This window comes from Notechis scutatus, chromosome 2 (genome assembly GCF_049901735.1).
Source record: "Notechis scutatus isolate UNSWTSFEM ecotype Mainland chromosome 2, rNotScu1.2, whole genome shotgun sequence".
Taxonomy (NCBI): domain Eukaryota; kingdom Metazoa; phylum Chordata; class Lepidosauria; order Squamata; family Elapidae; genus Notechis; species Notechis scutatus.
In genome coordinates, this window is record NC_142010.1 from 246614991 (window position 1) to 246642305 (window position 27315).

At 38.7% G+C, this 27315-nt stretch overlaps 1 protein-coding gene across 6 annotated transcripts in view; it reads left to right on the plus strand.

Annotated features, from left to right (window-relative positions):
* Positions 1 to 26789, plus strand: part of DAB2 (DAB adaptor protein 2) — a 46436-nt gene extending 19647 nt beyond the window's left edge. Inside the window, exons 2-15 of one of the 6 annotated variants that reach the window (XM_026666432.2) lie at positions 6252 to 6454; positions 7761 to 7900; positions 8737 to 8835; positions 9801 to 9932; positions 10495 to 10578; positions 12417 to 12440; positions 12531 to 12578; positions 12818 to 12880; positions 14149 to 14778; positions 17747 to 17903; positions 19084 to 19614; positions 21938 to 22053; positions 23736 to 23813; positions 25498 to 26789. In XM_026666432.2, coding sequence (XP_026522217.1) covers positions 6352 to 6454; positions 7761 to 7900; positions 8737 to 8835; positions 9801 to 9932; positions 10495 to 10578; positions 12417 to 12440; positions 12531 to 12578; positions 12818 to 12880; positions 14149 to 14778; positions 17747 to 17903; positions 19084 to 19614; positions 21938 to 22053; positions 23736 to 23804 — 2196 coding nt within the window. In that variant the 5' untranslated portion in view covers positions 6252 to 6351 and the 3' untranslated portion in view covers positions 23805 to 23813; positions 25498 to 26789. Of the gene's footprint in view, positions 1 to 6251; positions 6455 to 6492; positions 6639 to 7760; positions 7901 to 8736; positions 8836 to 9800; positions 9933 to 10494; positions 10579 to 12416; positions 12441 to 12530; positions 12579 to 12817; positions 12881 to 14148; positions 14779 to 17746; positions 17904 to 19083; positions 19615 to 21937; positions 22054 to 23735; positions 23814 to 25497 lie in introns of those variants that run through there. The other 5 variants (XM_026666434.2, XM_087958485.1, XM_087958486.1 and 2 more) reach the window with 5 other exon arrangements.
* Positions 26790 to 27315: the final 526 nt, after the last annotated feature.

Sequence of the window (27315 nt, forward strand, 5' to 3'; positions counted from 1 at the left end):
GATTTTGAAATCCTGGCTATGCAAGGACAGCTTCCTCTTTTTGCTGATGCTGCTTGAAATAGTGAAAAAGCAATGCTCCCAAATGAGCTGGAATTCAGGAGCAAAAGTCTTCCTTAGCTGAAAGAGCATGGCAGGATCAAAGGAATCACAGGGACTAAAATATTAACTTGTTAAGGCTGCAACCTTTGCACTCCAAAAACCCATGTCAGCATTCCAGTAGTTTCAGCTTGCAGGGAAGAAAACATGGTTCAGTCTTGGGTTGAGTGGGGATTCTCTTGCAAATACGTTTTCTGTTCCAATAAAGGAGAATACAGTATTTGTAGCTCAGGGTTGAAATGAGGTGTCCTTGGTGCTCTCTTGGTTGTTTTCTTGCAGATATTCTTGCTAGCACTGACGATGTTAACCTAGTTTGGGTGATGAAACATCTGCAAGAAAGCCAAGCTCAGAGAACATTAAGGATCCCTCACATGTCTGATCCTTGCTAAAAGCACAGTGGGGACCCACATGGATCCCAGTGGGACAAGTGCTTATATATCTCTAAACAAGAACACGAATCCGCAAACCAAGCTATGATTCCCTGCCTGAGGCGCTGAATGTGCTAAGGGCCATGTTTCCTGGCTGTATTTTAACTGATCAAGTATCTTGTGCCCATGTGTATTTAATTTGGATGTTTTTGGTGTTTTTATTGTTTTAAAATGTTCTTAGTCTTTTTCATTGTAATGTGTTTTCTGAATTGTAAGCTGCCCGGAATCATTGACTGAGATGGGTGGCTATAGAAGTTGAATAAATAAACAACACAAATTTTGCTGTAACTAAATAAAAAATGTTTTAATGCAAAGACTATACCCGATGCTCAGTCCTCTGTAGGATGCTGACCATTTACTAATTGATTGTAATAAGCCTTTTCAAAGCCTATATTTATATTTATATTAGTTATAATGGTCTTTTCAACCAAAGACTTTTGGAAAACAGATGCAGCTATGGCTCCCTATAATATGTATATATTAATTTATTAGGGTCAAATACAGCTTCATTCCATTATTCAGTAAAAATAATGAAATTAATCTTTCTCATGAGAAGAACTGGAAAATGGAAGATAAAAACACAGAGCTGGCCTTGGCCAAATTGAAAAAAAACTATGGGGTCAGCCTTGTGAGGAAGACCAGGTCAGAAAACAGATTCAACAAGAAAACTAGGACTTCATTGAGATAGGCTATCAAATCAGAATATTGCAAATCTGCCTGTATTTTCCTTCCCTCCCTGTAATGTCCCAGGAAATCAGGGAAGACAATCTGAGTCTTCATATATTACTGTATTATTAACACCTACTGATGCTAAGGAGTTTTACTCCCCCTCCCCACCTGGAAAGAAATCTGTTTCAAATGCAAAACACAAGCAGATGAACGGAGTTTCAGTTTTAGTACAGAATAGTGGAGCTAAGTCACACCCAGGCTCCTTGCTGTCTCCTTGCTCACACAACAAATACTGCTTCAGTTTCCAAAAAGCCCTCAACTCTCTCACACACTGACAGGACGCTACCCAGATGAATACTGATGGATTCTGGTAAGCAGAGGCAAAAAAATTTCCCCTTATTTTCCTCCCCAAAATCTAAGCCCAACCACATAATTTCGGAGTTAGTGGCTTCAGGTCTTCTCCCCAGTTCCTTGTACTGAACAGAGTCAGTAGAGGAATGGGAGATCACAAAGCAATGTCAGAGCTGTACAGTAGACTGAGGAGATAAACAAACATGCTGGAAGCATGATGTTTCCACATTGCTGCCAAGAAAATTACATGGATATATGCCCTTGTAGTCGCCAGGAATTCAGTTGAATCCCTGAATGTTTTACTGCCAGATCTAATAAAATACTGTATAACAGAACATTGAAACTCCTGGGTTCTTAAGAAGCAAGGTCTGATGTTTTTTTCACCATTTTCTTGGTTGTAATTCAGTCAGAGATCCAGGAGAAATGAAGCAATGGAAACCAGTTTAAAATACAAAATATCTATCACAATTTCATCATACTTGTGGTTAATAGGAAACTTCCCTGAGTGAGGCAGGACACAATGTTATAGTTTCCGGAGATTAATATTTAAGGCTGTTCAAAACTCCAGCAGCTGTAACGCTTTTTATCCCCATCCTAAATACTTTGAAATCCAAACATAGACTTTCCAAACTTGACTAGAAAAAGCAGGACTATTAAGAACATTTGATTACTTCTGAAACTTTTAACTAATACTTTCAACACTCTTGAATTGAGTACTTCATAATATTGCATAGCTTGTGACAATAACTTTACAGACAAACACATCCTGAGAGTATAACCCATTCAAAATATTCAACAATCTTTTATATTATTTTAAGATGCTTGTCAAAGGAAATACTTTTAATCAAGCAATTATTGTGGCATAATCAGGGTGCAGATGACCTTTTTATTTTGGAAATGATGTAAACTTCCTTGTACCATGCAATATAGTAGACTACAGACTATATGGGTCTACTTGCTTTATTGAAGTGCCTTGAATTCAAAGTGAGAAAGCATCACTTAACTTACCAAAGTTAATATTCTGGAGAGCCTGGTTTAGTTTATGAGTCATACTGTTTGGCAATAATGCAAGTTACTATTTTGAAAGCAGCAAATTGGGAAGGACTGGTTTGATAGGAATAAATGAGATGATTCTGCAACTGACGATTCTATGTTAGCCTCATTGGAAAAGTAGAAAGATATGTCCAGGATGATGCCATCTGTGAGTTTTGGATTTAGTGGTTCAGCTGTGGCTACTTCTTAGAGCAAATGTCAGGATCCCATATGACCATCTAGAGCAGGAGCGTCAAACTTGTGGCCCATGGGTTGGATCATCACATGCTGGCCCTGCCCGGTTTACCGAAGATCACGTGATGCCGCCGTGACGATGTGAGTTTGACACCCCGATCTAGAGAATGATAAGGATCAGGCAGCCATCACCTAATCTGGCATTCAAAATCAACACCTGAGCTGTTGAAAGGAATTATTGGGTTGATATTACTTGCTTATAGCATTACTTTCATAGACAACAGAGCATACTAGGTCACAAGGATGATGTTTAAAAATCATTTTAATGTACAACTATGTTTTTCTAAAACTACATGGTGCATATACTCCGAAAGATCATTTAGTCTAAGGTCTGAATTTACCTTAGTGCTCTGCAGTTTGGAGTATAGCTCCCAAGAAACTATTCTCATGAAGCCACATTGCTTGATGAGGATGATGAGACTTGAAATTCACAGTATCTAGCAGGCTGCTTAATATTTTGGTTTGATTGATGAGTTGCTCTGGAAGTCATAAAATAAACTGAATGGGGGGATCTTGGCTTCATGGATAGCCCATCCCTCTTTCCTATGTCAGCCAGTTCCCTTCAGACCACATGTGGGATATGAGATCTGTGTCAAATCTTCGAGATGTTCTGATACAGTTTGCTATCTTAATCCCATGCCAGAAGGTCTTTATTTTTATTATTCCTCTGGATGCAATAATTGCTGATGGAAAAGCAATTGAAATATTTTGACAAATTTTTAACAGATGAGGTAGTGTTCTGGCACTTTGCTTCATTATAATGCGAGTTATGTATGTATGTATGTGTAAGACTGTCCAGTACAGTGTTTCTCAAACTTGGCAGGTGGAAAACGTCTAGACTTTTAACTCCCAGAATTCTCTAACCAGCATGGCTGGCCAGGGAATTCTGGGAGTTGAAGTCTATACATCTTCCAAGGTAGAAACACTGATCTTGTCACTATTTCACCACTAGTTTGCAGTCTGATGTTCATATTACAGTTTGTCCCAAAGGAAAAGGTATAATAATGACACACTTTTTCTGAGGTAAATTGTTCAGATCAAGAAGCAAGGAGAACCCGAGAGGCTGTAGAATGATGGGAGATTTATTGTTATCATTATTATGTTTTAATTACTGGATGCTGCCTTTCTGAACAAAGCTATTACCTGGTAGCTTGCAGCATCTTAAAGTTACAATTCAGATATTAAGTTTTCATTGAAAACCTGCAACTGGAATATACTTCTGTAGCCAAATAAAGTTAATTAAATTCTTTAGGAGAAAAGTTTAAAATGTACACACACACACACACACACTTCCTGAACATAAAATAATGCCATTAGCCACTTTGCAACATCATAATAAACTCAAATACCATACTTAAAGGTACAGAAACAGTTTTTTTTTAAAGAGAAGTATTTAAAATATTAGATAACACAATCCTAGCTGCTCACCATGATGTAGGAACAATGGAATAAATGGGAGTAGGACACATCTGTCTAAATGTGTATTTCCACTAGGAGAGATGATTGTTCAGAAACTTTGATTGGATCTTGCAGTGATAAATTTAGAGAGTGGAGAAACCCTTTGGAGAAAAGAAAACAGTCTGGTTCATTTTCAGTGTGAATAATTACCAGGACCTATTTAAATCCTAATTTAATCAAGTCCATTAGACTTTTAACCTGATCAGTTTAAGAATTATTCTAACATCAAGGAACTGATTGTGTAGTTTATTAATGAATTTGTAAATGAATGATATCAAGATCTTGTGTTTTAATTGTTACTATCAGGGAATTGCAGGATAGAAAGCTTTTTAACACCATTGTAATTATTATGGAGATATCTGACCTTGTCTGGGGTTGGAAATTAAATAGCAGGGTTGTTCTTTATCTGTACTTGGATGGAAGGTTATCAAAATGTCAGGGCTGTGGACAATACTGGAACAAACACAAAATACTGAAAAAAGGCAACAGCCAATCAGTTATATACTGTTGTTAAGACAATTGCTTTGAGGTTCCATGAAATCACCATCAAATCAAAAGACAAATCATTTTTCCCTGCAAAAAAGAAGTCTAGCATTCAAAGTCATATTTAATAAGACCTAGAATTGGAAGAATTAATGAAGACTGAAGTGAGATGGACACATATTCTATCTCAACGTAAAGCATCTTATATAGCTTTCTGATTTTTTTTGGAGCTCCATGTTCCGAAATTAGAACATGGATCCAGAAAATCTACTATAGAGCTTGTTGAGAGTGACTCTGAATCTGGATTATTTTTTTTACCACTAATTCTGGGGTACAGTTGAGCTGCATTTTTTTGAAGTAGACATGTTTCTGCTCCACATCCTGCCACACTTGAAAGGACTGAATTCTTTGCTGGTTGGGGATCTTTGCCTATTGCTTGCTAGAATGTCCATATGATAAGAATATCATGAGGCATCAGGGTTCAAAAAAGTTCAGTATTATTGTAAAATATGCTGAGCTTTAAAAAAAAAATTGGAAAATGCGTATAAAGGAAATCTTTACAAAATGTTTTATATATGGCATTTCCTGCCATCAAGATTAGCAAAGATGTTTAAGGATAAGTCTGCAAAATGTTGGAAATGCCACGAGACACTCAGCTTGTATTATCATACGTGGTGGATATGTCAAAAAGCAAAAAAATATTGGACAAAAATCCATGCATGGCTGGAAGAAATGAGCATTATTGACTTGAAAACAGAGATATTTTTGTTGGGCATTTTGCCGGATCAATATGATAGAGGGAATGTATATTTGATTTTGCATGTATTGACTGCAATTAGAATTGTATTTGTGCAACAATGAAAATGTGAAGAGAGTCCCAACTGATGAAAATGGGATTTAAAAAATATTAGAATGTGCAGAAATGGATAGGCTAACACTTATAATCAAGGAAAACAATACTTTATCAATGGCTAGCTGAAAAAAACGAGCTATATACAGGGAAATACCATAGATGGATAGGATCAGTGATATAAGAAAGGCATGTTGAATTGGTTAAGTAAATAATATTGTTATTATAATTGATACTACTATAATCAACATCAATGCAATGAATATTGTTGTAAACATCTTGATTATTATATCCTAAAAATATTTATACCCAGAAACACACTGTTCAATTGAAATTGGAATTTTTATATGCTATAACAGTAAAAACTTGGAACAAAAAAAATTGGAAAATGGAAGAGACCTAAGTCATCCATTTTAGTTTATGGCCTCATCTGCCTTTCAACAAGATCTGATTCATTTTTCTGTTGACTTTTAATGAGAGACACAGAGAGAGAAAATGGAGGTTTACCAAATCAGACATTTACATTCCCAAGTGGAGATCATTAAACAGCACAGATCCACTCTTGAGTTGCTCCTTCCCACTTGAAGCAACACACACTGAAATAAATCAATTCATTTTCTCTTCTGAAGGTCAGAGTGGTATGCTTGTCCTCTGAGGACCAGGAACTGGAGATCAGTTTTATTATTAAGCCCGGTCTTTGTCTTTGGAATTGAAGCTGGACTCTCAACCATGTCAAGTGACGCAGAAACAGTCAGTGTCAACAGTCAACAGCCAACTGCCCAGCAGCAAACACCACTCAAACCACAGCCTTCCAAAAAAGAGAAAAAGAAAGGTAAGGTATAAAAGTGAGTCAAAAGGCAGATCATTTCTGAAGCCATCTGGAAAAAGACTTGAGGAAGCAGCCTGGTTCAGATCAAAATAGGATGGAGGACCTGAATCAGCCCATACTCATAATTTGGTGCTTGGGATTGTCCAAATGATGGGATATACTTCTCTGATGAAGAAAATGCATGAAGGTATCTGTGAGTAAATAGCAACTGGGAAAGCAGAAAGTAGGAAGAATCGTTTGCAGGGGATGCTTGTAAGAGAGGAAAATACTGTATGTGAAAGTTACAACAAAGTTCATGGCAAATGTATGTTAAGCATTTGCAAATTGATGCAAGAACAGAAAATATACTCTGGAAAATGCGATGTTAAAATGAATAGATTTGGTGGGTAAGGTGGCCCAGTTGCTTAGGAATCTTTAATATATTTTATAGGGTACAAAAATGACATTGGTCTCTTAAATATCTATGTGAGTAGAATAGAGTAGAGTTGAGTTGAATCGAATCAAATTCTTTATTGGCCAAGTGTGATTGGACACACAAGGAATTTGTCTTGGTACAAATGCTCTCAGTTTACACAAAAGAAAAGATACATTCGTCAAGAGTCACAAATAATAATAATAGTCATAGGGTACAATAAGCGATCAAATCATACTAGGAAACAGTCAATAAAAATTGTTAGGATACAAGCCACAAAGTTACAGTCATACAGTTATTAGTGGGAGGGAATGGGTAAAAGGAAGGATGGGAGGATTAACAGTAATATAATAGTAATGCAGACTTAGTAAATAGTTTGACAGTGTTGAGAGAAATATTTGTTTAGCAGAGTGGTGGCATTGAGGAAAAAAATGTTCTTGTGTCTAGTTGTTCTGGTGTGCAGTGCTCTATAGCGTCATTTTGAGGGTAGGAGTTGAAATTAGGATTAAGAATTGAAAACAAACTAATTGGAATCTTGCATTAGACTGCCATCTTATGGTCTTGCCATACATCGCAGAATTCTTTGACTAAAAAGTGGTCAGCCAACCAATCTTGGCTCTTCCAACTTTTATGTGTATGTAACCTTCTGTTCAGAGAAATTGACCCTTTGTGCTGCTCTATACACAATTATAGTTCAAATATATTTATGGCTAGTGCAACACGAAAGAAAGACATGCTGGATGTCTCCTCATTGCATCCAGAAGAAGAGTTAATAATTTATTAAATACAATACACAGATGAGGGGCACTGGCTGTTATAAAATGCATACTGTACTCTGTTATCTATAGCCACAGCAAGAGTTCAGATGGGCTTACATGAATTAAACTGGCTTTTCAGGATTGGAAAAGACAGAGGAATTCCTTTTGGCCAGATTTCAAGGTGATGGGGTAAAGTACAAGGCCAAATTGATTGGTGTTGATGATGTTCCAGAAGCAAGAGGAGACAAAATGAGCCAAGATTCAATGATGAAATTAAAGGTAGGTTTCAGTCATTCCTTGCAAGTCTTATTAAACCTATAGATATGTCATACCTATATACATAGACATAGCATTTTGTCTAAGAAGACCATCTCTAGCATTGAAGATGATGGATTGTCAGTCCTTGGTGGTCTCTGAGCTTGGTGGTTTTTTTGTAGGCATTTCATTACCCAACTAGGTATGACCATCAGTGCTCTGATAGGGATGGTGATGGGTCATTGACAATGGACAGGATGTGCTTGCCAATCTAGATTTACCACAATTTTTGTAGCTATTTGTTATTGTAACCTGACCCAGACGTAATTTGGAGATGGGCCAAATGTCATGTTTTTGACTTTTATAAAACAAGTGTTTGGAGGAGAGAAAAATATCTAGAATTTCCACACAGGAAAAAAAAATGGAAACCTTGCTAGAATGAGTGTTCTGAGTTTTGTATAAATTATATTCAGCTTTCTGCCTTTTCTTCATATTTTCCATCAGAAAGCTTTGTTTACTGGGGTAAGTAAGTAAGGTTCAAGACTTGTATAATTTCTAATATAGGTCAAAAATGTTGATAAATTGGGATGCAGCATAATGAACTATCTCTTTTTAAAAGTTATAGTTCATTATGCTGCATCCCAATCTGCAAAAATCAAGGGATGTATTGGATCCAGCCAGTCAAGGGAGGCAATTTCTTAACTTGGTGGCTTCGTTTTTCTTTGGATGGAAGCACTATTTTTACATGCTCTTTTAAGAAGAAAAAAAAAAGTGAAGTGAACCAATTTGAATAATGACATTTTAAAATTTATTTTATTTATTTAATTGATTCATATAATATGCTGGCTTTTGATTAATAGGGAATGGCAGTTGCGGCCCGTTCCCAGGGACAGCACAAGCAGAAAGTATGGGTGAACATATCTCTTGCTGGAATCAAAATCATGGATGAAAAGACTGGGGTGAGTTCTGTGTTCCATAGGGGAGTCCCATCCTGTTTAGAGATCTACCTGCTCACAAGGAAAGGCTAGTTTTCACTCTAAATCTTTAATACACTCGAGCACTGTGTCTAAACTGAAGCTGGAGTTGCTTCAATAAAGTGAAATAGGCATGTTAGAATGGAGAAACTAGTTATGCATCTGGATTAAGTATAACCTATTCTTAGCTTTAAAAAAATTACCTGCCTACAAACTCTTGCTGCACTTTATGAATCTCCATGTAAAATTGGATTAGCTCTGATTTGAAAACGGCAAATGAGGAATTAATATTGAGGCACAATTCTTGTTAGGTCAAAGGAAAAGCAATTACTGTAACATCTTCAATCTGAGCTCTTGTCCTATACTCCTTGTTCAAAACTGAAACTAATATATCAAATACTTTCGACCCTCATAACAATATCTGGGGTTTCTGGTTCTGTGATCAGCATATATGACTTATTCAGGAGAACTTAGCTTTCTAGACCTTGGGTACTGTTAATTCAAACTACATGTTAGACTATGATGCAGTTTGCTTGCTTTTTGCTTATATAAATGTATAAACCCCCTGTATTATTTAAACAGCCAACTAAACCAAGGTTAAACAGTGATATGTGACTCTGTGTTTTATCTATCAGAGTAAAATAATATTTTGGAATTATTAAACATCAGCTAAAGTGAACAAGAATGGCAACAGTCTTGATTAGAAAACAGGTTAACCACTTTAAGAGGTATGGACTTCAACTCCCAGAATTCCCCAGTCAGCCATGCTGTCTGAGAAATTCTGGGAGTTGAAGTTCACATCTCTTAAATTGGCCAAGGTTGAGAAACAGTGGGTTAAACAATTAAGCGTGATACGCAAACTTGTCAAATTTCTTGTCCTGAGCTCTGATTACTTCAACAAGGGATTATGCTATTCATGGTCATTTCTATGTCACTTGGTTTGATTCTAGGTTATTGAACATGAGCATCCAGTCAACAAAATCTCTTTCATTGCTCGAGATGTGACTGACAACCGAGCCTTTGGCTATGTCTGTGGGGGAGAAGGGCAGCACCAGTTCTTTGCCATCAAAACTTCACAACAAGTAAGAGGATAATAATGCAAGAGTAAGGATTGGCATAGATGGAGGCTATTGTCCCTTGCTGCCACTTGCCAATACAAGAAAGGGAAATGCAACAACTTCCCCCAGTCAAAAAAGATTGTCCATCTCAGGTTTAAAATAAGTTCTGTGACTTAGCTGCACGTTTTCCCTGAATGTGCTCTATCCATACAGATGTTCTGTGGACAATCGTTGCTAATGAAATTCCTACCTATTGGATTCAGAGTGCACATGCATAACGGAGCAACACTTGGAAACAAGATCTGTGCTTCATTCTGGCTCAGAATTATGGCCCAGGTCCTTAACTCCTTAGATCTCCAAGAAAGATTATCCTAGAGAATTGTAGAATTGATTAACAGCTGGGGTACTACACAATTCCTTTTAGTTCTCCAGTCCCGAAGTGATCTTTTCTCCTTGGATGGTGCTTAGTACAATCATTTATATTTCTCGAAACTGTATATCTGCCAGTTTAAGGAACTTGTAATCCAAGCCCTTGAATCGCCTGCTTTTTAGAAAATCCATCTCACTTGGCTCTCTCTTTTCTTAGGCTGAACCTCTGGTTGTAGATCTGAAGGATCTCTTCCAAGTGATCTATAACATGAAGAAAAAAGAAGAGGACGATAAGAAGAAGGTAACGCTGCTTCATAGTAGACTCGGCAGGTTTCAGGCTACATTGTAATTGGATATAGAGCTGGAAAATGCTTCAGTTGATTCCCCGATGTTTGCTACATCTTGAACTTCAAACTAAATTATAGGGTTGTATGGTATCTTCAAAGGGGCCCTTGCTTGGATAAAAGTCTGAGCACGTTGCTTGCGAATAAATGCTGTGGTGCTTTGCTCTTAATTGGTGGCCTGGATGTGGTGCTTCAATTGACAACAGTGGCTTTTGTCAACTGTAGTGGCAAGGGAGGGGAGGAGCTAGGACTCTTCCAGTACTCTCATTGGCTGCAGAGCCACAAAGCGGCATCTCATTGATTTAGCAGCCTGCCATTCACACTTAGGAAAATGCTTTCTTTTTTCAAAGAATGAATGTTTGTTGCACTGCTGGGCCAATATTGCTGCCAGTCTGGGTGGAGGAGTAATTTGAGAGGCCTCTTTGATTGGAGAGCCCCAAAGTGCCCCTTGTCCATATCCAATAGCAACCATAGCTTGTTGCTAGAAAGCACACACAGTACCCAGATACTGTGCCTTGAATTTTAAAATAGTTGAAGATAATGGTGCTAATATTATATTGTATATTACACTTGTACCTAAACACTGTTTAAACAAATAGTAACAATCACAAGATAATATAAAACCAGTGCCAACAGTAAAGGTAGTCCTCGATCATAGCTGAGCCCAAAATTTGTACTGCTAAGTGAGCCATTTATTAAGTGAATTTTGTCCCATTTTATGACCTTTCTTGCCACAATTGTTAAGTGAATCACTGTAGTTGTTCATTTAGTAACACCGTTGTTAAGTGAATCCGGCTTTCCCATTGACTTTGCTTGTCAGAAGGTTGCAAAAGGAGATCATACGACCCCTGGGACATTGCAACAGTCATAAATGTCAGTCAATTTCCAAGCGTCTGAATTTTGATCACATGACCTATGGGGGTGCTACAATGATCATAAGTTTGAAAAACAGTCATAAGTCACTTTTTTCAAGTGCTGTTGTAACTTTGGTCACTAAATGAACTTTTGTAAGTCAAGATTATGAATTGGCATCCTTCAGTCTCAAGGGACGGTGGTATCGTGCTATGAAACCGGTAACTGCCACTTCTCGTGTTGTTTCAATGCTGTATGCAAAGCTGGAGTGTCCACTCCAGAGCACGAGGCCTGGGTAATTTAATATGGAGGATAAACTGTTACCCAAGCAGCAGATCTCCCCCTCTCCATGTCACTGAAATTGTTTAATGGAACAGCAAAGCCGATACGATGAGTTCCAGCTGCGTCGCAGGAGTTACCAGAATGTGATTGTAAACAGTCACGAATTGCTTCCACGACTCCAGCTCCGGATTTTGCCTCAAGGTTGACTCCTGAAGCCTTTTCCAATAACAGATCTAGCCACAAGGCAATGGAGGTTTGAAATCAGAGTTTCCCTTCTTCTAGAAGATGGTTCTACCATTTTATCTGCCGTTGGGGCATAAAGCCCTCTTCCGCCTTCAAAACTGTTGACCATCTTCTCCTGTAACCCTGGAAAGGGGCCCTTACGAGGTGTTACCAGCCGGGCCATCTGGACCAAGATTTTTTAAGGAGGTATTACTATTCCAGCACTCCTCCTCATTCCAGGACACCCAGCTCGTCTCCATTTGTAGTGTCCATTATCAAGATTATATACCTATATAACCAACTTAAAACACCAGGATGCTGGCTGGGGAATTCTGGGAGTTGAAGCCCACATGTTTTAGAGTTTAGAGCCCACAAGTTTGAAAAACACTGAACAACTTTTCATGAATATTCTTGATGCAAGTTTTTCTTATTATTTCAGAATGAAGAGGCCAGTAAAACTGAGGTAAGAAAGATGTGTCTTATGGGGCAAGTTATATATCAGAGATCATAGCGATAGATTTCTTAAACCTGACTTAATTTTGTTTTCTTCCAGAATGGTAATGATGAAGCAACTACTGATCAAGTTGGCAAAATAAAGTTGGTATGTAGAATTTTCTAACTTGAAGAGCAGGTTAATAGGCTTCTGAGTGGTGGTTAAACCAGAATAGGTTGCATTATTGTCACAAACTTTGACTGAACTGGTATAGCTACCTTGTCTCATAGCTTAATGCAACAACAGCTTGGTTTTTTTCCAGCATTCCTGTGTCTGCTGTTGTTTGGATTTGAGTGACTTATAGATTGAAGTGTGGAATCCTAACTGTTACAAACTTTGTATTTTAGGGTGTCGACCAGATGGATCTATTTGGAGACATGTCAACTCCTCCTGACCTCAACAGTCCCACAGTGAGTAGTAAATGATTACCGCCTCCAAAATCAGGAAATTTTTTGAAAGTCCTCTTGAATGTTCTCCTATCATTCCTGGATGATGAAGTGATCCTCTATAGATGTCCTCTGTTCAAAGGATCTTGATGGAGAGACCTTGAACAAACTGCAGATTGTGCTATTGATGGATGCCAGAGGCTGATTATTGCTTTGTATATAAGGATCTAAGGAAGAATACCTAGCATAAACTGAATTCCCATAAAGTATCTTTGCATAGCTTTGGCTGGCTTGATGAATAATGATAACTTTAGTACAGAAACACATTGCAGCCCAGAAGATTATAATAAATGAGTATAAAGAAAGAAGTTTGGGGGAAGAGATACGGAAACATTTAGCAGAGTTTATTTGAAGAAAGTACCTTAATGCACTTGATAATTAGTTAGAATTTGGAAAGCTCTTGATCAAACACTGCTATGACCAAGTCATCATGACATCCAACACTGTATATTCAGGGCTATTTTGATAGAAGCCCTTATAGCTTCCTCCTCCTACCATCGTTTCATAATCAGGTATGGATAATCGTGGTCTCCAGTAGGAATGTTTTCAAAACACACAAAGCCAATTCAGTTGATGAATGTGAAAAGGCATTCAGCAACCTAAACCCAAGGCTCCTTGTTATAAACTGTGGCTTTTTGGTGGCTCAGTCTACTGTCTGTATTTGGAAGAGTCATCGTTTCTTGTTAGAATGAATTAGAATTTAAAGTGTCTCTAATTTTGCTTCTAGCTATTTTGCTTCTAGCTCATGCTAACTATAAATGAGGCCTACTCTGATGTTTAAGCTTAAGTCATTGAAAAAACAAAAATTGTGGTTAGAGAATTACCGAAACGGTTGATATCATGACTGCTTTTTTGTATATTTATTATTTTAGTGAATTGTTGTGTGCTGTCCATAGACACTTTTTGTGAGATGGATGGCCTTATAAACGTGATCATTCAATAAATAAATAAAACAGGGGATTATACAGGCTTGTTCCCAGCTGATTGGCTTGATGTATTATTATCCATTATAAATCCCAACCGAGATTGAACAGCTGGCTCAATAACTTCACAGTAGGGTGATAGTTAAAAAGAAAAAGGAGCAGCAAAATGCCTTTCTTGTCACAGACGCACATTTTCTTTAAAAAAAAAAAATCCATTTCAAATCTGCTTGCTTAATCATTTTTTTTAATCAAGAGCTCATGAGACTACTTGCTCACATGCTAATCTGTCTTCTTTCCCAAACCTAACAGGAGGAGGAAAAAGAGATCCTGTTAGTGGATTTAAACTCTGAGATTGAGGCCCCTCCAACTTCTCTCAAAGGGGAGGACCTTTTCTTGAACGACATCACGCCTTCCCTGCCATTGCCAAAGCTACAGCCGCCTTTCTTGCCTGAAAATGCTTTTTCTGCAAACCTCAGCTTCTTTCCTACCCCCAGCCCTGACCCTTTCCGCGACGACCCTTTCACACAAGCTGACCAATTGGCACCCCCTCCTCCCCTTGATTCTTCTTTAAAACCTTCCAGTCAGAAGATGGAGAACAGTGGTGTGAATGGGGACGTAGACTACTTTGGGAAAGAGTTTGATCAGATTTCCAACCGGACTAGCAAGCAGGAAATGCCGGCCAGCCAATGGCTGCTTGAAAGTAAATCGGCACATTTAGCGGTGAAGACATCTGACGGGGTGCCGGAGAGAGAACAGAATGGTTTCGTGGCCAAATCCCCCTTGAGTGTCTTTGCAGAAAGCTGTCCCAAAGGAACGCCTGTGCAGAATGGGTTACGGCTAGACTCTGATAGCAGCCACCTGTCAATGCCACAAGACTCCATCGCGATTAGCCCACCTCCACAAAGTACAAAGCCAGGAAGAGGAAGGAGGACTGTTCAGGTGAACGTTGGGGCATGCACAAAGTGGTAATATGCATGTTTTCTACTTGGAGTAGGTGAAGGAAACTCTTTCCCTCTCTTCCTGAAAGCTCTGCTGGCAAGAAAAGCTTTCCTTACCTTCACTCTCTAAATGCTGCAGCCACTGTGAACTTAATTTTTTTCACTGTAGAATCATCCTTTCCTAACCTTGCTTTCTTTCTCCTAACGCTGCCATATATTTGTATCTTGGGTAAGTAAGACACTCGGAACTAGCTATTGCATGCCTTAAGCGTATTGTTTTGGAAGAAACACAATATTTTCTTTGTATAGTTCTGGTATGGGATGATCAACCATGTACAGTAGACCTCAAAGGTCTGGAAGTGAAGTCAAGGAGATACATAAACAACCTTGGTTTTCTCATATAAAGTGAAACTACTGCAAGATAATCCTCCTGAAGGCCACACCTTGTCTTAATTAGAGCTGCAAGAACAATAGACCCCAGCAGTCTAGTACTAACGAGAACCATCTCAACTATAGGCTTGGACTGAAAGATTTTTCAGGAATGTAGCATTTTCATTTTTTTTAAGAAGACATGTATGAGGATGGGGCAGGTGATTAAAACTAGGAATGTGCATGAGATTTGGCTGAATACCATCAATACAGGCTGCTTGAGACTGATTTTTGAAGCTCTGTGAGGCAAAAGCAGCACAGACACGGGTATTATGGATTGGAGGTACAAGGAGTACAGCCGAGTCTGCAAAAACTTGCAATCTGCAAAACCAAAACTGATTTACCTCATACCTGATTTTTCTCTGCCCAATAAAAAGCAGAGATAAGATGATAAAACCAAAATTAAAATAAATGAAGACCTGTTTGCAGAGGAAGTGCAGAATGAGCTTCCCCGAATCTGGATATTTGCTTATACACTCTGCGTGTACCTATCTGAAATTAAGTATAATTGATATTTGAGGAAGGAATTGTACGTGCAAACTTATCCCATTCTTTATTTGGAAAGATAGGTTGATTGACAGACTGAAGTTAGCTTTTCCCCCCATTCTAATGATTATGCTTTGGATTTTGGACTTAGAATCAGATCATTCAGGGTATACCCCAGTTAAAAGCCTATCTTAAAAATGTAAGTTTTAGCATTAACTACTGAGTGATAAAAAACTGTACTAGAGTCAGTCCAATAAAACAAAATCTTGCTGGAGCAAAACATTTTGTGTTAAAATAAAACATTGCAACATACAGCCTGCTGAAGTTCTGAGATACAAAGTTCCACACTTTTGTCTCCCAGGAAAAAGTCTTATTGACCAAGTCTGTCACCATTAGACTTCTGTTGGATGTTGGATTTGAGCAGACAAAACATACCTTATTGTGCGACTGATGAGTTGGCTTAAGTTGGCCAAAGGTGCTGCTGGGGCTTATTTCCAATAGAAAAAAATGTATAAATATGTAACTCTGGTTTGAACTATGGACATCTTTGTGCTCTCTGAGCTTGGTTGTTTGCTTGTATACATTGCATTACCCAATTAAGTAATGTCATCAGTGTGAGTAAATGTGAAGTTTGTTATCTGTTTATAACAGCTTCCCCTGCCAATTTTGGTGGGAGATTACTTTCCTCCTTGGTGGTTCTTTGATAAGAGTATTGTTTTCTGCTTAATTGTATGCCTGGTGTTTGCTGCTTATCTGAGCGTTGTTAGCTGCTGGAAGAAATATGTTCTAGGTTGTTTGTTTCCTTCTTGGATTTTTTTACTCTTTGTTTTGAACTGTATGCAGTTTATCTCCATTTCTCTACTGATGATTGATTTGCCAAGCCTACAAGAATTCCTTAGTATTTTCCAACTGGGTTTGATATAAAGCATGAGTATCCATCCTTTTGGCCTGCCTGGGTCATACTGAATGAAGAGGAATTGTTTTGGGCCACATATGAAGTATAAATATTTATAAATCACATAATAATGTTAAAAGTTTGCGAACTTGTGGGGCTGCAAGTTATTAGCTGTCCAAGGCGGCCATGGATTGGATATGCTTGATTAAAAGTGTAATGGTTTTGCCAGTTGAGACTATGGTTGAGCCTGTCCATGTGATCTGAAATTAATGAATTTTTCATTAAGGGGTTTATTTCTTTATTAAATGTGGAAAGCATCTTTTCCTATAAGAGCTGACCACATACCACCTGAGAGGTAGGTTTGGGTCTAGGTTGCGCTTAGACCCACTTGGCCATGAGTTTCTGTGGTTGATTGGATCATAGTTTCACTCAAGTTTTCCAAATCCTTGTCCCAAAGCTTTGCTTACTATTTTACACTGATTAATTATCATTTTATTGCAAACTGGTTTGACTGTTCCAGCATTGGATGTGCAGTGGCATTAACGCTAGCATTTAACTAATTCTAATCATGTTCATTTCTTCAGGAATATATTTAAAATATGCTTCTGAGTTTATATACAAAAGCAATTAGTTCCCCAGATGTCACTCTTTTGCGGCTGTTTATTCAGTTTGTGTGTAGCCCAGTGCTTCTGCATTAGAGAGACTACTTGTCAAAAGGACACAGAATTGTTCTTTGCGATAAAATGCTCTTGGCAGTCGATGTTGCACCATCATTTACAGGAAGTTGCACATGAAAGCTCTGCAAGCCACAACTGTAAACATTGCAAAGTTTCCCTTTGTTGTTTTTCAGATTTTTAGAAAAGATTTTACCCTATTAAAGGAGAATGGGCTTGTATTAATTTTTTGCATCTCTACACCTGATGTTTCTTAAGCATGCCACCCTATTTAATATGAACTGAAAGCATTTGTCTGGGAGTTGATCACTCACACCTTACGTTTCTAGCTTGGTTTTGCTGCTGGAATGTCACAATGTTGCTGAGCAGATTGGGGTGCTAGTAGCATAAAGCACGATTGAAAACACTTAACTCCAAATAACAGAAGACTTCCTGTGCAAAAACAACAGCCTTTCTAACGAAGGCTCCCTCTGGTTTCTTTCTAGAATGCAGCCAGCGACGTGTTTGGTCCTGATATTTTTGCTCCTGGATATCCTGTAACAAACACTCTGACTACTGCAGGACAGCCTTCTGGTGTACAAACTAACCCACTAGATCTCTTCAAAACCAATCCTCCTACAGCAGCTCCCATACCTGGACTAGGTTGGTAAAGATTGTGAAACACAAACGCCTAGCTACATATTAGCTGAATATATTGAATGAATTATGTACGTATTCTTAGTTTATGGTCCAGGGTATTAATGCGAACCCATTAAAAAGGGGGTTTGCAGGGTAAGCAGTAATCCTGGGAAAGAAGGTCAAGCAAATCTCAAAGATGCTATTTTCCAAAAGGCAACTGGGAGACTTTCAAGAAGAGGTTGGACTCCCCATTTGTCAGAAATGGTATAGAGTCTCCTGCTTGGGCAGGGGGGTGGACTAGATGACCTACAAGGTCCCTTCCAACTCTGATTATCTGTTATTATTAACATGATGTTTCGATTCTCATCCAAGAAGCTTCATCGGTTCTGGCAGGGTGGTGGGGGCAATGAAAGGATTAGTTCTGAGAGAATGGGAGATGGGGTGAGAAGGATTATATTTCTTTGCAGTCAAAGCACCTGGATGACTGAGAATCTCCACATTTATGTCGTTAAAATCAATCCTTATTATCATTTTTGGAAAGACCTCTGGTCATAAAGGACACTGTTGGATACAACCCTGAAAGAACTATACAAAAGCATTTTACTCATTTCTGCATCAGCCAGGAAGGCCCACAGAATTCTTTCCTCAGAAGTTTGAATGGCAACAAACTGCAATGTTTATGTGATGGAGTGCTATTAAACTCCTGGGGAGTTGTCCTATTAATTGTTTTTATTCATTCAGGGGTTGTTGTTGTCTGTTTTCATTGAGAAGTTCAGGTCCTTGACTCCCTAACAATTATATACTGTACTTCCAGGCTAGAGGTTGGGAAAAGTAGTACTGCTCTGTGAGGCTATGGTCCCAAATTTAATAAAGTGACTTTGAAAGGATTCCAAGTAAAATGATAGCGAATATAATCTGAAAGCAAAAGGATACAGCATATTCTCTGCTTGGATTTTCAGAATTTTTAAGTCCACATAACAAAATCACCAGATTTTTACAAAACAATTTACTGTGGGTTAATAATTCCAGCAAACCCTGCTGAGAAAACCTTCTTGCAAATAGATGGGATAAAAACTGAAGGAAATTGAATAGAGATGATAATATAGGGAAGAATATAGTCAGCATTTATGAGGTCATATTGATAATGTGTTTTTTAGTTGTTCAATGATGAGTTTATTTAAATGAGTCATTTTATTCTCTCCAGGTGGCCTGCCTACATCAGTATCCCCAACACCAGCATGGGGTCCCCAGTCTACGGCTTTCGGTCAGCCAACCCCAGTGTTTCCTGGATCTGCTCTGAGCGCTCAGCCAGTGAAATTCGCACCATCTCTTGGTTTTGGTGCTCCTCAACAAGCACCTGGTTGGGGCCAGCCAGTTCCAGGCCAGATTCCAGCTCCTGATCCCTGGAGTCAATCTGTGTGTGTTTCTCCATCCAATGCATGGGCACAGGCACCTCCTAGTGGGAACCCTTTCCATATCAACATGTTTCCACCTTCTCTGGCATCTCACCCTCCATCTATGTTGCCCTCCATGTCATCTACTAGCCCTCTTCCTCAGTTGCCTCCTAGAACTGCACCACAGAAGGAGTGCAGTGTGAAAAAAGAAAGCGACGCCTTCACTGCTTTAGACCCTCTGGGTGACAAAGAGATAAAAGATGTCAAGGAGATGTTCAAAGACTTCCAGCTGACAAAACTACCCGCTGTGCCTGCCAGGAGAGCAGAGCAGCAGCAACCAGGTAACAAAATAGAGGTTCCTCAAGGTGTGACTGATCACGATAACCTGGAAGCTAGCTGGTCTCATTGAGTAGCCTTCTAGTTCCATATCAAACCTCTTATTGACCATAGATTTATTGAGTGGCCTTGAATAAGCCATTTCACTTATATTAGCTAAGTGACTTAGTGTGGTATGTGGTGGCATATGATGCATCTGACTTTACTTTTCAATTCAAGTAAGTCTGGGGTAGTCTGTGCCCAGTAGAGAGCATTAGAACTCTACAATATACCCATGTTCCCAATCTATGGAAACATTGTAGAATTCAATACTCGAAATTCCCCAGTCACTGCTCAGAATTCTGGGAGTTGTTGGCTACCAGGTGAGGAAGGGTGTTGTATGTGCTGTCTTAGGTTGACAACAAATGTGATACAACAATAATCAAATAAATTACAGCTTTGACTTGACACCAGGAGATCTGTTAAAATAAGAAACATGGCTGCTTTCCTGAGGCAGCACAAATCTCTGTCATCCACAAAGCCATCTTCCTTTCTAGAATTCCTGGCTTGCTAAAGAAAAGAAAAAAGGGCTGTCTGGGACTTTTCTCCTTGGCTCTTTATGAAGCTAGGCAGAGTTAACCAAAGTTGTCCCGCAACAGTGGCTACTAAAGTGCTTTCATCTGTCTGGGAAAAAAAGCACTGAGCATTTTTCCACAAATAAAAGTAGAAGTAAATGGTGTTTAGGGAGGAGACGGGCTAGGAAAGTCAGTCAGGAATTTTCTCAAAAGCTTATAATAAGCCATTTCAAGGAAGTCAAAAACAAAAGTTGCAGAATAATTATAATATGCTGTGAGAATAACCTTGGGAGACAGTAGGAAAAGCCACAGCCAGGGTAATGGTCAGAAAAGGGATATCCCAGCCCATAAAAAGAACAGGAGTAGAGAAACCATGTCAGAAGAGTGCTCCAGAGAGTTATAAACGCAGCACAAAAAATCATCGGTTGCTCTCTTTCTTTTTGGGAAGAGATTGCAAAGACCAGACTCCTCTCTGGAGCACTAAAAATCTCCACAGGCCGTTCTCATCTTGGCCATTCATATTTCGAACTGTTACTATCAGGGAGACGTTATAGGTGTCTTAAAATGAGGACTAATAGACTGAGAAACAAGTTTCTTTTCCAAGGCAATAATTGTCTTGAATCAAACAGCACATTTGTGATCTGGTCCTACATATACAGTGGCATTTTTAAACTATTTAACTTGCTAAATGTTTTAGATAGGTTTTAGACTGGGTTTTTAATTATTATTATTACTTTAATTATTTTAATTTTTAAACACTTGTGGTGTGGTTGTGATGTGGTGTTTGGGGCACTGTGCTGGAGTGGCTTTCAATTTCATTGTATTCATGGAATGCAATGACAATAAAGGTAAAAATTCAAATTCAGGAGATCCTCCCTAGTTCCCTAAGGAAAGACAAGGGAGAGGAGAAAGATGGTGTTATTTTGGTTTCCTGTCTGGACTAACTTGAAAGGCTTACACTAACACTGTATAAAACAACAAGGTCCCTGAATCCAATGTTGGTTTGTGTTGATTGCATGAAATCCAGGGATTGTGCATGTGATGTTGGTTTCTTAGTTAGTCTTGACATGGAGTTTGCAGAAACACTTGTATTCTAGTGTACGTATCCTCAATTTGGGTGCTGTTTCCTGTGAAGTTCATATTTGATGCCAAACATGTACTTCTTTGCTCTATAATAAACATCTTGGCGAACCTTTTATAATGTAACTAGCTCTATACCTGTGCTTTGCTACGAAACTATGTGATTGGGCTTAGTTTTTGGGGAGGAAAATAAGGAAAGAAAAATTGTGCCTCTGCCTACCAGCATCCATCGATATTCATCTGGTTAGCATCCTGTCAGTGTGCAAGAGTTGAAGGCTGTTTGGAAAGTGAAGCAGTATTTGCTGTGTGAGCAAGAAGGAGACAGCAAGGAGCCTGGGCATAGTTTAGCTCAACTGTTCTGTACTAAAGCTGGTTGCTGCTGTGAAACTGAAACTGAAACTCCTCTGCTTGTGTTTTCCATTTGGAACAGATTTCTTTTCAGGTGGAAAGTGGGAGTAGAACTCCTTAGCATCAGAGCATGTTAATAATAATATATGAAATACTAATGATCTGATGGTCATTTCGAAAAATCTTTTCTTAGTGAGCCCCTAGAAGCCAAGAGGAACATATATGCCAAATTTCAAGTTTGTAGGCTTTACGGTTCTGGAGATTTTGCGATGATGAGTGAGTGGTATTTCGTTTTTATATAGAGAGATTTGGATATCTTAGAAGAGTGTTCTTTTGTTCAACATAGGGCCTCCAAAGCCTGTTCTGAGACAAAATGCTTCCCCGCTTATTTCCAAGCCTGCTGAAGACCGCTTTGAAAATCCTTTCAAGATGGATCCTTTTGCTTCTCCCTCACAAGGTCTAGTAAGTATCCAGACTCCCTTTTATGGGTTAATTGTGGGCTAAGGAAAAAAAAACACGAACATAAAACTTTGTGGCTTAACTCAGTGGTCCAGTTCACACAAATATTAAGACAATGGCTGGATTGCCATAAAGAGTTAAACCACAAAATCCATGTTAGCCTAGTTTAGAACGTTGTGTGAAAAGACAAAAAGAAAAAAAGAAATGTTACATATAGCTAGGATCAGGGGTGGGATTCTACCAGTTCACACCTATTCGCTAGAACCGGTTGTTATCATTCTAAGCAGTTTGGAGAACCGGTTAGAAGAAATTACTGGCCTAATCCTGTAAGGAAGGCAGGAAGGAAACATTCTGGTGTTGCTTACAGAAATTGCCTCTCCGTTAACCCTCATTACATTCTTGGCAGGACCAAACTTCCTGTCTCAGGAACTTCTCTGGAGGTTTTTTCCCCTCCTTTGCTGGTACTTTGCTTGTGTGGAGTGACCATTCAAAGTTACAATGGCACTGAAAAAAGTGACATGACCATTTTTCACACTTATGACTGTTGCAGCATCCCCACAGTCACGAGAGGCCAGGCGAGGAGATTTGTGGCTCAATTTGAGTGATGTTGAGTTGGCCACGCCCAGCCAATAACATGACCACCAAGCCACGTCCACCCGGTCACATGACCACCAAGCCATGCCCACCAACTAAGCCACACCCACAGAACCAGTTGTTAAAAGATTTGAATCCCACCCCTGGCTAGGATCCAGTGTTTTCTTTCGAGTTGAAAGAGCTCCTATAAGTTGTTAAACTGAATAACAAAACTGTGGCCTCTAATTGGGAGGAGCCAGAATGGGAGTTCCCATTAAAGTAGAAAGACTTTAATCTGAATGTTCTTCATAGTACGTTAAAAACAAAGTTCTGATTCACAGTAGCAATGCTTTATGGAGAAAGGAACTTCTTTTAATGGCCTAAGAGACTTTAGCGTTAATCAAAGGTTGGCCCACCATATTTTTCAAGCCAGATTTAGTTACATAATCACGCACAACGTTTTTCTGTATCGGCTGGTCTTGTAGGAGAAACTCAGTAGCTGACGGATGGGTGGAAAAATACAGCTCATACTTATGGTTAGTATCTAATAGGCTGATATTGGAAAATGCTACAGATACTTTTAATGAGACAAGATTCAGGAAAGGCCTCTTGGTTCTTTTTTCCTAAAATGATGATTTTAGATATATGAATAATTCTTAGGCTACCTTTGATCCACAGCTAATAAGTTGGGTATATTCAGCTAGATGTGGGTAGACTATATAGACTTCCTTAATGCTGCACTAAATGACCCATTAAACTGGACAAGTTTTGGGTCTGAAGAGACCAAGCTACTGCAGCAAATGTTTTGAAGTCCTCCATATCCTGCAGTTTTTCAAGGTGCTGAAATGCCTAAACTGAACTGTGTTGCTTGTCTTTCATTTTTGTAAGAAATCTACATCTCGATTTTCTAACATGTAATTATTATGCTTAGTTTTCCCCTGAGTAATATATAATTATAACATTAGTTGCTAGGAAAGTAGTACTTAGTTTGCTTCTGTGTGTCGAAAAGTTCTAAAAATATAGGAGTCTTCATGTACCTTTGGCTTGGAAAAGGTTTGTCTGCAAAAATATCTTCAAATCATGGCAAAAGTTTTCTTTTTCCTTTTCTCCAGATTACAGCTCAACAACCACAATTGTCTTCTGTTCCTTGTAATGATCCTTTTGGAAATCCATTTGCATAAATTAGGTTGGTAAGTGATATTTAATGTAGTTATTACTTTTTAGCAAATGATCAGAACATGGCAGAAGAGAAGTAAATGTGTAAACATAATCCACATAATTATATACATGGGGAAAAGGCAGTGGCCTCATAATGAGATGTCCAGTTCAGATATCCAGGCAATCTGCTCTGGCATTGCTTTGTGCAGATCTTCTAGGAAACCAAAGAATGCACATCCTGGGAAATCTTGCACAATATGATTAATTGTTTGCACTACAATCGCTATAAAGGCAACCTTTCCATTCCCACAGATACAGGGAAGAGGCACTTCTTCCAGTATCCTACCTATTTCTGCTCAATTTCATCCAAAGAGGGAGGGAGACGGGTCAAAATCAGGTGGCTTGGTAGAGGGATCATTAATGGTCAGGCCACAAGAAGGTTTCTTGGACCATTCCTGTCTCCAGGCATTCTCAGGGTTAAATTGGGTAGAGGTTAAATGAATAGCTGTGTATTATGCTGGCCTATTTAATTCTTGTGATGGGCTGTGCGTTGTCCTGGTGAATAGGGAAGGCCTTGTTGTTCAGCTTCCTTGACCTCAGCCAACCAAGAATTTGTTGTCTTCTAATGAGGGGAGGTATAATATTGCTAAGTACTGGTAACCAGTGCATGGGAGTGAGATGCAATGTGCCAGAAATGATACGCATTGTCTGGCAGAGTTGGACATCAATCATTTGGGTGTGGGTGCTGTTAAACCACATGCTGGCACAACATTCAGCTATGGAATAAGCAGAACCAGGGCTGTTATTCCTAGGGTGTTAACATCAGCACGCCAAGATTTAATGTACTTAATGTATTTTAATAATGTATTTAATTTAAATTGCTATATTTAATTTACTTAATGTCAGGACAATCGTATTTAACTTGGCTTTTGAAAAACCCACTGAACTCAACTGAACAGTCAGCAACATTTTAGGGCCTAATATATCAACATGGGCTTTTGCCTGATGGCAGTGGGAGCCTCCTGAAATTGAAACAATTAAAAATAACTAAAATTGTGTGTGCTCGTGTGAGAATATAAGATTCTCTTACGTAAGATTTCTAAATTTCAGTGTTCTCCTTTGAAAATTTATGAGATTTTATTTCAGATTTGGCAATTTCACATGACTGCTATATCTTATTTAATTAATACATGTTGCAAGTATTATTTGGATACAGTGGGATATCCAGACTGTCAACTAAAAAGATACCCCTTTGCTCTTTTTGGCTGCCAGCAGAAAGAGAGTGGGGGAAAGCAGTGCATTCCTCAAGTGCTTAAATAATCGCCCCGGCAACCCAACGTTGTTGGAGCGTAATATTACTGGAGGGCATGATTAATGACTCTTAGCTATGGATGTGTCCCATTGGAGAATATACATCCAGGGGATGGGGGAAAGACCAGGGTCAAGGGGGAAGTGAATTATGTATTTTAGTATCGGCTGTATCCAGCTCACGCCAACATGGCCACTACTCATAAATCAATTTTCTTTTCTGCGAGAGATGCGGCTAGAGACTTATGATTTGAATGGGGGTGGATTTGTTGGAGTCCTGACACAGACATTCATAGGCATTATATTCTTCAATCCCATTCTAAAGTACTCCACAGTTAAATAAAACAAAAGCAATACTTGTACATACATCCAGGTAATCACCTTTTAAACAAAATTTGTTTCCCACAGCCCACCAAACGTGAAAAGAAAACAAGTGTTATGGAATGCAGCTCTGAGATGCTTACGGTCCATCTCATTTCTCTTCACCACAAGTGGGTGTTTTTGGCAAAACTATAACTGGATTGCTGGGTCAAACAGATACAAGGAACTAACTGGACACTGAGCTTACTGTCTTCAGTCTGCATTATCTGCCTCATTCTTCAACTTTTGGATTCATTCAAAAGACCTTGGAACTTCTTAAGCCAAGGAAGCAATTTGCTTGAGACCAAACTGGAACTGCTGGTAATTTTCAGCCCATGTGGATCGAAGAAAACACTCTATGGTGTCTCTTATTTCCTCACTTTCTGTTCTCATCAATGCTTAGAAGCACTAAAAGTGAAAAACAAAGAGAAATTAATGGTTCTTTATGGACAAAGACACACAGATTTGTACTCACTTCTGCACAAGGGAAGACCATGATGTCAGCAGCACTGAGTTGCCAAGAACAAAATAAAACAGTCAAGTGCTATTGTAGAGTTTTCCTACTAATATTATTAGAATTTTTTTAAAAAAACCTTCTAGCACTCTATGTACGGCCCACCCAAATGTCAAGGTGAAAGAATATTTAAATTATGAAGTGGCAAATATTGTATTTTATCCTAACTGGTGAGTTCTAAAAACGCAATTGCTAGCTCTAAATTATGCAAATTGAAACATCTTTGAGGGTATCTTGTCCAGGATATCAAATGCTGTTTTCCTAGAACATATTTTGTTATGGATTGATCTCTGATAAGATTCTCAATTTTGGAATCAGTGCTGAAAAAAAGGGTAGATGCAAAAATAAGTGAGTTCTAAGTTATTAAACTGGAAAACAATTGTACTTTGAACAACTAGTCTGAACAAAATGATATTCATGTCAATTATGATATGGCTAGAGGCTGATGATTCACTCTTTAAACAATAAGTTTAATAATAAGTTGTACAAAACTATTAACAGCCAGATGTCTCTCCAGTACAACAGTTACCAATATAAACTTGAAATGGTGTCGATGTTTAAATGTTCAGGTGAATGCAACATGGTGATCTACTTCCTAAAAAATACCAAGTATCTAGTGATCCAGCTCTGTATAATAACTCTATTGCACATTCCTGTAATACAACGTTCTCCATGTAAGACTGAAAAAACAGAACTTTCTTCTGGACTGTGTTACACTGTAAAAAGTACTCGGGTGTTCTGGCAATTAAATGTAACTTCATTTCAAATTGGCACTCAGAGGAAATGTTTGATGATTAAATATTTTCTTTACTTGTGTATGGAAGAACACCTGCCTGTTGGACTAATTTCAGTTTAGTGATCAGATAAACTATTGAGTAGAACAATTTAATGAAACTGGGATTTTTAATTTGTCTAAAATGTAAGCAGCCACTGAATGCCAGATGATGGTGCTATTGATCCAGTGAGTTGGTATGTAACTCGACGTTTTGTATAAATTAATTTACAGTACAAAATAACCAAAGAGTTGAAAATGAGGGTATCCCCTCTCGAGTGCTTATAGCTGTTGATTCTTTTACTAACCAAGCAGCTACGTAGAGTCTTAGACAGCACTTAGCAATAGCACTTAGACGTATATACTGCTTCACAGTGCTTATACAACCCTCTCTAAGCAGTTTACAGAATCAGCATATGGCTCCCAACAATCTGGGTCCTCATTTTTACTGACCTCGGAAGAATGGCAGGCTGAGTCAACCTTGAGCCTGGTGAGATTTAATTGTCAAATTGCAGGCAGCTGGCAGGCAGCAGAAGTAGCCTGCAGTACTGCACGCTAACCACTGCACCACTGTTGGTTC